Raw genomic sequence first — 14,139 nt, forward strand, 5'->3', positions numbered from 1 at the left:
CACCTCTTTGACCATAGATTGGTAGACCAGTTACTTGCCATTGGTAATATACAGTTGAAGTCGGAAGTTTACATACACCTTAGCCATATACATTCAAACTCAGTTTTTCATTATTCCTGACATTTAATCCAAGTAAAAATTCCCTGTCTTAGGTCAGTTAGGATCACCACTTTATTTTAAGAATGTGAAATGTCAGAATAGTAGTATAGAGAATTATTTATTTCAGTTTTTATTTCTTTCATCACATTCCTAGTGGGTCAGAAGTTTACATACACTCGATTACAACAATAAGTTGGGTGAATTTTGGCCCATTCCTCCTTTCAGAACTGGTGTAACTGAGTCAGGTTTGTAGGCCTCCTTGCTCGCACATGCTTTTTCAGTTTTGCCCACAAATGTTCTATAAGATTGAAGTCAGGGCTTTGTGATGGCCACTCCAATACCTTGACCTTAAGCCATTTTGCCACAACTTTGGAAGTATGCTTGGGGTCATTGTCCATTTGGAAGACCCATTTACGACCAAGCTTTAACTTCCTGACTGATGTCGTGAGATGTTGCTTCAATATATCCACATAGTTTCCCTTCCTCATGATGTCATCTATTTTATGAAGTGCACCAGTCCCTCCTGCAGCAAAGCACCCCCACAACATGATGCTGCCACCCCCGTGCTTCACGGTTGGGATGGTGTTCTTTGGCTTGCAAGCCTCCCCCTTTTCCCTCCAAACATAATATAGATATACAGTGGGGCAAAAATGTATTTAGTCAGCCACCAATTGTGCAAGTTCTCCCACTTAAAAAGATGAGAGGCCTGTAATTTTCATCATAGGTACACTTCAACTATGACAGACAAAATGAGAAAAGAAATCCAGAAAATCACATTGTAGGATTTTTAATGAATTTATTTGCAAATGATGGTGGAAAATAAGTATTTGGTCAATAACAAAAGTTTATCTCAATACTTTGTTATATACCCTTTGTTGGTAATGACAGAGATCAAACGTTTTCTGTAAGTCTTCACAAGGTGTTCACACACTGTTGCTGGTATTTTGCCCCATTCCTCCATGCAGATCTCCTCTAGAGCAGTGATGTTTTGGGGCTGTTGCTGGGCAACATGGACTTTCAACTCCCTCCAAAGATTTTCTATGGGGTTGAGATCTGGAGACTGGCTAGGCCACTCCAAGACCTTGAAATGCTTCTTACGAAGCCACTCCTTCGTTGCCCGGGCGGTGCGTTTGGGATCATTGTCATGCTGAAAGACTCAGCCACGTTTCATCTTCAATGCCCTTGCTGATGGAAGGAGGTTTTCACTCAAAATCTCACGATACATGGCTCCATTCATTCTTTCCTTTACACGGATCAGTCGTCCTGGTCCCTTTGCAGAAAAACAGCCCCAAAGCATGATGTTTCCACCCCCATGCTTCACTGTAGGTATGGTGTTCTTTGGATGCAACTCAGCATTCTTTGTCCTCCAAACACGACAAGTTGAGTTTTTACCAAAAAGTTATATTTTGGTTTCATCTGACCATATGACATTCTCCCAATCTTCTTCTGGATCATCCAAATGCTCTCTAGCAAAATTCAGATGGGCCTGGACATGTACAGGCTTAAGCAGGGGGACACGTCTGGCACTGCAGGATTTGAGTCCCTGGCGGCGTAGTGTGTTACTGATGGTAGGCTTTGTTAATTTGGTCCCAGCTCTCTGCAGGTCATTCACTAGGTCCCCCCCCCGTGTGGTTCTGGGATTTTTGCTCACCGTTCTTGTGATCATTTTGACCCCACGGGGTGAGATCTTGCGTGGAGCCCCAGATCGGGGCTTCCATTTCCTAATCATTTCTCCCACAGTTGATTTCTTCAAACCAAGCGGCTTACCTATTGCAGATTCAGTCTTCCCAGCCTGGTGCAGATCTACAATTTTGTTTATGGTGTCCTTTGACAGCTCTTTGGTCTTGGCCATAGTGGAGTTTGGAGTGTGACTGTTTGAGGTTGTGGACAGGTGTCTTTTTATACTGATAACAAGTTCAAACAGGTGTCATTAATACAGGTAACGAGTGGAGGACAGAGGAGCCTCTTAAAGAAGAAGTTACAGGTCTGTGAGAGCCAGAAATCTTGCTTGTTTGTAGGTGACCAAATACTTATTTTCCACCATAATTTGCAAATAAATTCATAAAAAAATGTGATTTTCTGGATTTTTTTTTCTCATTTTGTCTGTCATAGTTGTGTACCTATGATGACAATTACAGGCCTCTCTCATCTTTTTAAGTGGGAGAACTTGCACAATTGGTGGCTGACTAAATACTTTTTTTGCCCCACTGTAGATACTTTTGTACCTGTTTCCTCCAGCATCTTCACAAGGTCCTTTGCTGTTATTCTGGGATTGATTTGCACCTTTCGCACCAAAGTACATTCATCTCTAGAAGACAGAACGGGTCTCCTTCCTGAGCGGTATTACGGCTGCGTGGTCCCATGGTGTTTATACTTGCGTACTATTGTTTGTACAAATGAACGTGGTACCTTCAAGCGTTTGGAAATCGCTCCCAAGGATGAACCAGACTTGTGGAGGTCTACAATTATTTTCTGAAGTCTTGGCTGATTTCTTTTGATTTTCCCATGATGTCAAGCAAAGATGCAGTGAGTTTGAAGGTAGGCCTTGAAATACATCCACCGTTACACCTCCAATTGACTCAAATGATGTCAATTAGCCTATCAGAAGCTTCTAAAGCCATGACATCATTTTCTGGAATTGTCCAAGCTGTTTAAAGTCACAGTCAACTTAGTGTATGTAAATGTCTGACCCACTGGAATTGTGATACAGTGAATTATAAGGGAAATAATCTGTCTGTCAACAATTGTTGGAAAAATGACTTGTGTCATGTTTGTTAACAAGAAATTTGTGAAGTGGTTGAAAAAGGAGTTTTAATGACTCCAACCTAAGTGTATGTAAACTTCTGGCTGTATTTCTCTTTACTGTGTACTGTACATGCGTTTGGAAATCCAGCTGAAATTGTATGTGCTTTCTTGATTAAAGGACACCTTTCATTAAAAGCTAGCATATAGTGACATCTGACATAGTGTGTATGTGTGTGTGCGTGCGTGTGTGTGTGTGTGTGCGCATGACGTGTGCGTGCGTGCGTGTGTGTGTGTGTGTGTGTGTGTGTGTGTGTGTGTGTGCATGACGCATGTGTTGGCAGATGAAGGGCAGTGTATCATCATCAAACCACACATGACCTTTAAACCTTCAAACGCTGGAGAAAAGGTCTCGTCCCTTTTTCAGTTGCAAACAGCTTCAAAACAGAACATATAACGGTCATAAACTACACGACATCCAGACGTTCCTCAGTATCTCCAATAGTTCTGATGTTTAAGTATGCTGAATCTGTCAGTTGACACAAATACATCTCTGTGCAAAATCATTACTCTCTCTGTTACAGTGTGGACATGTGAGTCTAAATCGCACCGCTGAAGCTGAACTAATAGGAGAGTGATGAATAGCCTGTGGAAGTCCACTGTGGAGTCCCTGCATGGCTGTTTCAGTAGACTGTACTTATTCGGTGGCCCTGTAGGGAACATTACGTTTGTCTTCCCTCTTGTCCGACTTTACGTTAAGTGCACTTAATCGTATGTATTTACATGATCATTACATTTAGGTTACGTTTAGGTTCAGCACCACATCATTTAAAGTGCTTCCACACCGAAGAGTGAGCAACGTGCTGTGTTCGGTGTTCTGTTTCTAGAAGGAGAGCAGGATTCTTTGCCTCTGTGTGTGTGTGTGTGTGTGTGTGTGTGTGTGTGTGTGTGTGTTAGGGCTGCACAGTGAATCCCCCCCAAAAAATGCAGTTAGATGTTTTTGCCCATATCATCCAGCCCTACTGATTGTGTGCCTCAACTGGTTTCAGTCCGGCCCTGTGGGGTTTTGTTATGCTGTCTGCAATGTACACCAGACTAAGTGGTGGAAGAGTTTCAGATGGTGGTTGCTCTTTACCTATCAATATATGTTATCGGAGTCAAAAAATAGCATTTACATAACCAGGACGTCCTATGATGTGATCCTATGCTACTGAAACGTCATAACTTCTCTCTCGCCCCTCCTCTGCCCCTGCCCAGGCGTTTGGCCAGACCTTCTCCACCCAGCGCAAGGTGGCTGCGGACGGGGAGACCAACGAAGAGACCCTCCTACAGGAGTCAGCCACTAAGGAGGCGTATTACATGAGTCGCCTGCTGGGGATCCAGTCAGAGCTCAAACAGAGCCGGGCCGTCACAGTCAACACACAGGCCGACAACGAACACCTCAGTACCCTGCTGCAGGAGCTCAGAGAGGTGAGGCACCAGGGGTTAGAGGTCAGGGGGGAGGGGTTTAGTGGAGACTCTGTTACAATGATACCTGTATGAATTCGAACCCAGTCACAGAGAAACACAGCAAGCAGAGGTAAATCTTGACAGAAACAAGGCAACAGCACAATAGTGCACTAAACAAAACATAAGACCTAAGCAAGGATCCAGGCCAACAGAGGAACCAAAGTAGCCAGGTGAACAGAGGGGGAAATCAAACACAGGTGAAACCAATAAGAAACAATCAGGGTAACCTGGAAACTAGAAACAAGGTAAGGGTGCCCTCCAGTGGTAACCTAAGGAAATACACTCAAAATAAAACAAACTGTGACAGACTCAGAACTGTGGGTACTTACTATATACATGTATGCACAGTTATAATTTGATCTTAAACATGTTTTAGTGTGTGTGGCTATCAATGCCAATCGGTCAATCAATAAAATGTATTTAAGGTGTCCTAGGCTATAAAGTCCTTTTCATGTCAACATTTGTCACAAAATGCTTTACAGTAAATCCTTGTTGTGTTTGATAGTAAACCAGTCCAATGTTGTTTTGTGAAAATAACCACATCTGTGTATTTGACAGTAGCCAGGGTTGTGTGTGATAACTAAACCCCTGGTGTTTGTGTCTGTCCTGTAGAGTAATGAGATGTTGGAGCTGCAGCGGAGCCGGATGAGAGAGGAGATCAGGGAATATAAATTCAGAGAGGCGCGACTCCTACAGGACTACACTGAGCTGGAGGAGGAGAACATCACCCTGCAGAAACTAGTGTCCACTCTCAAACAGAATCAGGCGAGGGAACACACACACATGCATGAAGTTGCACACACACACACACACACACACACACACACACACTGTATCCCCATCCCTACCACCACATGATGCCTCTCCCTCTCTGCTTACCTCTTCCTCCCCTCCCCCTTTCCACTGTCTCCTTCCCACCCCCTTCCTTCCTTCCTCCCTTCCTCCCTCTTACCCTCCCTCCTTCCCACCCCCTTCCTCCCTCCTACCCTCCCCCTTCCTCCCTCCTACCCTCCCCCTTCCCACCCCCTTCCTTCCTCCCTCCTACCCTCCCCCTTCCTCCCTCCTTCGCTCCCTCAGGTGGAGTACGAGGGGTTAAAGCATGAGATCAAGGTTCTGGAGGAGGAGACTGAGCTGCTGAACAGTCAGTTAGAAGACGCCTTACGTCTCAAAGACATCTCTGAGGCCCAGCTAGAGGAGGCCCTGGACTCCCTGAAGAGCGAGCGGGAGCAGAAGAAGCACCTCCGCAAGGAGCTGGTCCACCACCTCAGCCTGTGTGACGTCCAATACACGGGCAGCGCCCACCTCACTTTCACCTCAGCGCCACCTAGTGGCACGGCTACGCCTGTCTCCGCCCTGTCGCCCAGCTCAGAGGAGCCGGGCAGGTGTAACGGGCAGCTACATGGAGGGTCAGGAACTGGGACGGGGACAGGGTCACTGCCCAGGGCCAATGGAGAGTGTCGGGGAGCGGGGAGGAAAGGAGAGGGGATGGTGTCGGATCTGTTCAGTGAGATGAACCTGACAGAGATACAGAAGCTCAAGCAGCAGCTGCTACAGGTGGGTGGAGAAGTACGGTTCACTCGGTTAGAATGAGTAGAGTGGAGTTTCGGGAGCCTCTGGAGTTTGGTGCTCAGATTTCTCAGTGTTATAAACATGTAACAATGACAGGAGGATATCCGAACACTTTAGCAAACATAAACATACTCATTCAAACTCATTAATGTACACATAAACAATATTACAAAGTGAACACATGTACACACCGAAACTGTACAAATGAACACGTCTATATCCCCACAGCAGCCCCATATTGTAGATGTGGGAATAAGTGTTGAATTATTCAGTGAGAGAGACTGCTGACATAACCTCACTGCATAACTCTATTCCTGCTCTCCCTCTCTCTCTCTATCGCTCCCTAACTCTTCTCAGTCTCTCCGTCTCTCTCTGTCCTGCCCCTCCCTTTCTCTATCTCTTTTAGGACTATAAATAATACAGTTTATCCCAGCAGTCAAATAAAGCACCAGTTAGAAGCACCAGTGAGAAGTTGTGGGAACAGCTGTTACTGAACCTCTGGCTGTTACATGGACTCTAATCTAAATGTCCGCCATTTTGTTTTATAGTGGGTGTCTTCTCTTCTGTAGTTTCCTCCAGCCCAGTGGGCCAGTGAGATGAAGATGCAGTAGGATGTGTGTGGGGTTGATATGTGTCCAACCATTCACTGCAGTTCCGCAAGGTGAAACTGCATCTCCCCACACATTCCCTCAGCCTCGCTCCGATTGGCTGGACTGGAGGAAAGGCTTATTTATATCCTCACTGACACACTAGACTATCGATTCACCCCCAGTAGTGTGCAAGGTTTACTGTTCCCTCTGAAAGTGTGCAGGGTTTAGGCCCTGCTGAAATAAAACTGCATAGACCAGCACACATTTCAAGCTGCTCCATGCTGGTATTTGCTGGTCTATGGTGATTAGTGCTGGTCAAGCTGGTCAGACAAGAATGGTCTAGCTGGTCACGCTAGTCTGTCCAGCATGGTCTAAACTGGGTATGCCGGTTTACTAGGATAGTAAACTAGCTGGTTTTGCTGGTGACCAGCCTTCGCTGTGTTTTGGACACATACCAGCTTATGCTGGTGATGTTGGTATGCAAGTGACCAAGCTGGTCCATGCAGGTCTATGATGGTCTAGCTGGTCAAGCTGGCCTGACCATGCCCATCATTATTACACTTCCCAGCATGCTCTATTGCAGTAGATTTTTTGTGTTGTTTGTTTCAATATCTCTTTTGTTTGTTGGGTTTTTGCACATTGATTGATTGATTAATCTTATGCTACACAAAGATAAATAACATACATTTTTCTAAACTAATACCATCTGTTAGTTGGACTTATTGCACCCATTACTGAAATGGCTGTTCCAGTTCTGAATACATGTTGTGGGTGAAGAAAAGTTACAATTATTGGGTGTCCCCACACTGGCTGGATTCCAATAGGAATTAAGCATCACTTTGAAAGCCAGCATGTTGTGACTTGATGCTGGTTTTTGCTGGTGACCAGCTTATGCAGGTCACCGTGTCCAAAACACAGCGACGGTTGGTCACCAGCAAAAACACAACAAAGGCACCAAGAAATCAGAGTGAAGGCTGGTCACCAGCAAAACCGACACCTATGCTTGTCTGTACTGGTTTTTTCATCAGGGGGGTTGCCTGAGGGATGAGGTGGACGGTGCTGAGTGTGCAGGGAAATTATGCAGCTTATTTAAGGTTATGGGGCTGGGGATGATAAAGAAAGCTACTAGTTTAACAATAGGCTGAAAATCGGTGTGTGTGTGTTTGTGTGTGTGTGCGTGCGTGCGTGTCCATAGGTGGAGCGAGAGAAAACAGCGCTGTTGATCAGCCTGCAAGAGTGCCAGACGCAGCTGCAGCATACACAGGGTGCCCTGAACGAGCAGCACGAAAGGGCCCAACGCCTCAGCGAGAGAGTCACCGCCCTCAGGCGCCTGCACCAGGAGGCCCAGCTCGCCCAGGAGACACACCTCAACCGAGAGGCCCTGATGGAGCAAGGAGAAGAGGAAGAGGAGGAGAAAGAGAAGGGATTAATACACAGCAGGGGCCAGGCATTCTGCCACCAGACCCCGGGTCTGGAGATCCTCCAGTGTAAATACAGGGTGGCTGTAACCGAGGTGGTCGAGCTAAAGGCTGAGCTGAAGTCTCTGAGAGAGAGGTACAACCAGTCTGTGGAGGGTGGGGTGGAGGAGAGGACCCGCGGAGAGGCCCAGCACAGATCACTGGAGCAGCAGGTGGGGAGGCTGGAGAGGAGCTGCCGGGAAGGTAGGGACAAGGTAGGGGGCCTGGAGACGGAGCTGAGAACAGCAAAGAACATGGCCAGCGAGAGCCAGGGGGCGCTCAATGCAGCACAGGACGAACTGGTCACCTTCAGCGAGGAGCTGGCTCAACTTTACCACCACGTCTGCCTCTGTAACAACGAGACGCCCAACCGGGTGATGCTAGACTACTACAGACACGGCAGAGGACTAAGGGGTATCAGTGCCTCGCTCAAGGGTGACGACACCCGCGTTCTACTTACGCCCCGCCTCGCCCGGCGGCTCGCAGCCGTTGCCGCAGCAACCTCATCGTCCACGGCGGAGTCTCGTAGCCCCTCGGAATCTCCATCCAAAGAGCGGTTGTCAGGAGAGGGAGGCCGGGAAGGGGGGAGGGACAGGGACAGTCCTGTACCCCGCACCCCTCCTACGGGCTCCCCCAGCATCAGTGCCTCTTCCTCATCTTCATCATCATCATCGCCTGCGGTAGAGCCAGCTGGAGACCTGCGTAGGGAACCCATGAACATCTATAACCTCAACGCCATCATCAGAGAGCAGGTGAATCATTTGAATAAACATGTCAAACTAAGCATTTGCCATACTTAAACACCAATATAATTTCACGCGCATATATCATTACATCTTTGTTTTCATTAGCAGTTGAAACCGGAATCAGTTTATCACCTTTAGCCTTTCAAATGGTCCTCATGAAGCTAACAGACACAGATTTGAGTGTATATGACAACATCAGCTAATGTTTGCTAACAACCTCCCTTGATGAACATGCTGCAGGTGAGGCACCTCCAGAGGGCAGTGGACCGGTCACTCCAGCTGTCCAGACAGAGGGCTGCAGCCAGGGAACTGGCCCCACTGTTTGACAAGGACAAAGAGGCCTGTATGGAAGAGATACTGAAGCTCAAGTCCCTGCTCAGCACCAAGAGAGAACAGATAGCTACCCTCAGACTGGTGCTCAAAGCGAACAAACAGGTCAGACATGGACAGGGTGTCCACAATATGGATACCTATGGATGGTCATACGCTGCCTAATACTGCCTTGCAAGAATCTACTTTGAGGCTCGTCACGAGAAATCTCCGAAAGCTGTAGATGGTTCTCACACCAAGCTAGCAGGCTACAGTAGCCATGACGATATATAGAGTATATAGAGGCTGCCGTCACAGTCACACTAATGTCCTCACTTAGAAAACAATTTAAAATTCAAACTCCCTTGGGGGTAAAAATGTATTCAGACTTCAATGGGACTTTCTGTTTAAATAAAGGTGAAAGAAATGTCCCTGTTCCCTTGTTCTTGCAGACTGCAGAGAATGCCCTGGCCAACCTGAAGAGTAAGTATGAGAATGAGAAGCACATGGTGACAGACACCATGATGAAGCTGAGGAACGAACTGAAGGCCCTGAAGGAGGATGCTGCCACCTTCTCATCGCTCAGAGCCATGTTCGCTACCAGGTGACTATTTCCCTCCTCGCTCTATCCCTTCATCTCTCTTTCTTCTATTAACTTCTTGTTGTTCGCCACCAGGTGACTATTTCCCTCCTCGCTCTATCCCTTCATCTCTCTTTCTTCTATTGACTTCTTGTTGTTCGCTACCAGGTGACTATTTCCCTCCTCGCTCTATCCCTTCATCTCTCTTTCTTCTATTGACTTCTTGTTGTTCGCTACCAGGTGACTATTTCCCTCCTCGCTCTATCCCTTCATCTCTCTTTCTTCTATTGACTTCTTGTTGTTCGCTACCAGGTGACTATTTCCCTCCTCGCTCTATCCCTTCATCTCTCTTTCTTCTATTGACTTCTTGTTGTTCGCTACCAGTTGACTATTTCCCTCCTCGCTCTATCCCTTCATCTCTCTTTCTTCTATTGACTTCTTGTTGTTCGCTACCAGGTGACTATTTCCCTCCTCGCTCTATCCCTTCATCTCTCTTTCTTCTATTGACTTCTTGTTGTTCACTACCAGGAGAGAGACAAAGGACTAGTTCTACATCCTACCCTTACTATATCTCCTCCGCTCTCTCCATTCTTCTCTGTCTCTCTTCTCTACTTCTTCTTATCATGTTATTTTTTCTGAAACCATCTCCACCTACGCTGTGTAACCAAAACGTTTGTTTTTTGCAAGCACCCAACCCCTCTCCTTGAAACTTCTCAGGTGTGACGAGTATGTGACTCAGCTGGATGAGATGCAGAGGCAGCTGGCTGCGGCGGAGGACGAGAAGAAGACACTCAACTCCCTCCTGCGGATGGCCATCCAGCAGAAACTTGCCCTGACCCAGCGTCTGGAGGACCTAGCCTTCGACCAGGAGCAGTCGCACTGCACCCGCAGCGGCAAGGTGGCCCGCATGAAGAGAAGCACCCCCAAAGTAAGTCCTGGTCCTCCCTCCAGCCCCACCACCGGCACTGGCGCCCCCTTAAGCCTGACCTCTGCTACTACAGATGCCACAGCCCTAGCTCTGAGCTCCCCTACGACACATCATAGACACCCCCTCAGCCCCTCCTCCACGGCCCCCTCAGGCCCCACAATACCAGGCAGTCCCCCCTCCCTGGAGGCACCCTCCTCCTCCTGGACTCCCCCATCCACCCCCCACAGGCTGGCTCACTCCCAGTGGGCACTGGGTGTCCGAACGTTAGAGGTCGACTCCCACAGTTTCAGTCTCGACTCCCATAGTTTTAGTTTAGAACGTAGCAGTACTGGGCTCTCCAGGCATTACTCCTCAGACACACGGCCGTCTCCTGGCAGGGGTGCTCAGCCTGGCTCGGCCCCCTCCTCCCCCTACCGTTCTCCCATACTGGGGTCTCGCCGGTTGACATGGAGCTCCCCTCGAACTCGCCCCCTTACCAACCTGACGCGTACCTCAGCCCTTTATACCCCCTCTTCTTACACCCCTACTAGTTCCTATACCCCTTCTAGTTCCTACACCCCTTCCTCCCCTTATACCCCCTCCAGTTCCTATACCCCTTCATCTGCTCATTACTCTCCTTCATCATATATCCCATCCTCTTCATACACCCCCCACACTTCATATAGCCACACCAGCAGCTACAGTCCACTCTACCCTAGGTACTACGGTTCCCATCGGCCCCCTCACTGACACTAAACTACAGTTCCCATAAACCTCCTTACTGACAACACTACAAATCCAATGAGTCTCCTCTCTAAACATAACTACAGATTCCATTGGCCCCTTCCCAGACACTAAACTACAATTCCCATCAACCTCCTCACTGACACTACTACAAATCCCATCCGCCTCTTTAATGACGCTAAACTACATTTCCCATCAGCCCCTGGGGGAGTGGGTGGGGCTCACATAGAGGAGGACAGACTGGTTTTCTGTTTCTTGTGCCTAAGCCTCTGGTGTCGATGCAGCATCTGGATGAGGCTCTGTATCGGCGTGAATGTTCAGACTGACTTTCCTCAGGGATTTAACACAACATGGAGCACAAGTGGCCCTGCCTTCCTCTTATTCACAGACTGTTGATCGGTCTAAACTACAGGAGAGACAGAACACTTTTCAGACTATACATCAGTAGTTTTGGTCTTGCCCTTTAAATCAAATCACCATCCACACAAGCAAGTGAATATGAGTGCAGGACCTTACCGCTGTTTGGAAAGACAGATGAGAAGGACATTTAAAGGAATTTGTTCAAATGTTGGACTGAGGTCTCCACAGATCAACCACTTGACAGTGTTATTCTCTCTCTGTTTTTAATGAAAATCACACAGATACTGTAACCAAATGTCATTCAAAGCAAGTACTGGATAAGACAGGTCAATGATTATGGATTGTTTGCTATTTTTAATTGTTCAGTTATTACTCACAGCTCTGTAACACTGTCCTCACAATGTTATTGCAATCATCCTCACATCTGCTCTGTAAACCTGGCACATATTTAGAGTCTAGCACCACCCAATGGCAGTTTGTAATATCACTATATATATTCAGGACTTAGACTGAAGACTTCCGTCAAGGTTCAATATCATATTAAACCTGTAACATAAATGACCTGGAATCAGCACACCATGATGAGCGAGATGGGTGATTCTGGGTTTCATATCAGTAGGCGAGACAGACAGTGAGCTGTGGCTACGTAGCACCCCTAGTGCCTCAGAGGGTAACTCCAGAGGAACACATAGATGGATGAATGTAATTAATAGATAGAAAACTCAGGAAGCTGACACACACACACTTTTCAACTGGGGTTCGACAAGGACGTATTGTTAACCAGAATTATCATTACACTGTTATAGAAATATAGACACATTTGAATGACATTTAGGCCATGGGTTAGTTAGTGTAGAGCTACTGTATGATGCATAGATGGGATTCCACAGTTTCTGCACACATGATAGTGTGTCACCTGTGTATGTGTGTGCCTTAACAACTACAGCACCTGATCAGTGCAACGACAATGACTGATCAGACATCATTTCTATCAGCTCACCGCTTTTCTTTAACAACCCTTCTTTTCATGCCAACAACAACAGTTTTCACATGTTTTTTTTGGGGCCCTATCCAATAGGTTAGAATGGACAATAACAAAGCCTTGCCAAATTATCAGCGTAAGTGTCTCTAAACAGTGCTCTTGATGAGGGATACACTGCTACTGGGTGTTGGCCAGTGAGTAGGCTTTGCCAACTTTGGCCCAATCCATGCACAGTTTGGTTTTGACGGGAAGAACTAAGGGGACGTGGCTGACGCGCAAACCGATATTTCATTTTTGAATTGGTTAAAACTAGGTTAAGGTTAAGGTAAGGGTCAGTTATAGATTTTGGCTAGTTGTGCTGTCAATGGGATGCTGGTCAGAAAAGTCTCCTTAGTCTCTCCCTGTTTTGACTCCCCTCTCTAGTATTGGCCCATTCTGGTCTCCCCCTCCCCCACCAGTCCCAAGTTTGGAGCCCAGAGTACCAAAACAACTCTGTGTCTATACTCTAACAATCCCAGTCTCCATTGGTTCAAGTGATCTACATGTTGTTATAACAGTCAATATGGAGCAACAAAAAAAACGCATTTGACAGGACTCCTCTTAGCTACTTTGTTGACAACGTTTGGTGAACATTTACATTTTTTCCATAACAGAAATACTGACTGTTCTTGCACTCATTTGTTGGGCTGATTGAGCTGGTTGAATGTTTTTTTCTTCCAATAGTCATCTAATGGTGACTGTACAGAAACACAATGAACCCTGTAGATTTGGCGTGGGAACCACCTCAGTGACCTTCACGTTTCTATACATGGAGCTAGTATTACTCTGTTTAATTCATTACCCTTCATCACGTTAGCACCATCTACCTGCCTTGGCACAACACTGTACACCTGTTGCTTTGAGCAGAACACCTTTGTAGTTGTAGTATAGTGTGTGTTACAATATGGAACATCTCCATCGTAGGGTAAATGAGCTGGATATAGATCTTTTCTGCAACAAGGGAATGAAAAGTGAAGGATTGTCAAAGATCAAATAGATGCTAGGGGTCGCTGTCTTAGCTTCTCAAGAAAGGAAACCAGTGTGACCTCCTCTCTGTGAAACCCTCCTCGTTCCGCCCGACTCGCACTCTCCAATACACACACACACACACACCAAACTCATTCCAATTTTCGGTCCCACTACATCAAAGTTCCATCCGTACATGCAAGAGGCTCTTAATCCTGTCAAATGCGTTGTTCCCCTTTCAGATGTATTTGTTTCCCACCAGATCTATTGGCCTGTGATTTCTCCCTCTATGTGAATACAGTGAACGCCATTTTCCTCCTCTGCTCTGTTTCAGGAGTCTTTCATAATGTGAAACATTGCCAATCCCTGTGCTAACGCCATATCCATTTTCAGGCAGACTGTTAATAGTTACCACTCATTGTCAGCCAGTTAGCTTTTGAGCACTTTCTATGCATGTGTATATAACACAGAGTATTGGAAAGCTGTATGCTGTGTACAGTGCTATGTTCATACTCTTCGTATATACTGTAAATATCATGT

General features: G+C 46.7%; 1 protein-coding gene across 1 annotated transcript in view; it reads left to right on the forward strand.

The window, feature by feature from the left end:
* The window catches only part of LOC115106108 (protein bicaudal D homolog 1-like), a 47,828-nt gene extending 33,689 nt beyond the window's left edge, over positions 1-14,139 (forward strand). The window contains exons 2-8 of the mRNA XM_065008186.1: positions 4,099-4,311; positions 4,963-5,115; positions 5,428-5,904; positions 7,705-8,718; positions 8,953-9,147; positions 9,474-9,625; positions 10,319-14,139. Of these exons, the coding sequence (XP_064864258.1) occupies positions 4,099-4,311; positions 4,963-5,115; positions 5,428-5,904; positions 7,705-8,718; positions 8,953-9,147; positions 9,474-9,625; positions 10,319-11,258 (3,144 nt within the window). The 3' untranslated portion in view covers positions 11,259-14,139. The remainder of the gene's footprint in view (positions 1-4,098; positions 4,312-4,962; positions 5,116-5,427; positions 5,905-7,704; positions 8,719-8,952; positions 9,148-9,473; positions 9,626-10,318) is intronic.

This window comes from Oncorhynchus nerka, linkage group LG23 (genome assembly GCF_034236695.1).
Source record: "Oncorhynchus nerka isolate Pitt River linkage group LG23, Oner_Uvic_2.0, whole genome shotgun sequence".
Classification (NCBI taxonomy): domain Eukaryota; kingdom Metazoa; phylum Chordata; class Actinopteri; order Salmoniformes; family Salmonidae; genus Oncorhynchus; species Oncorhynchus nerka.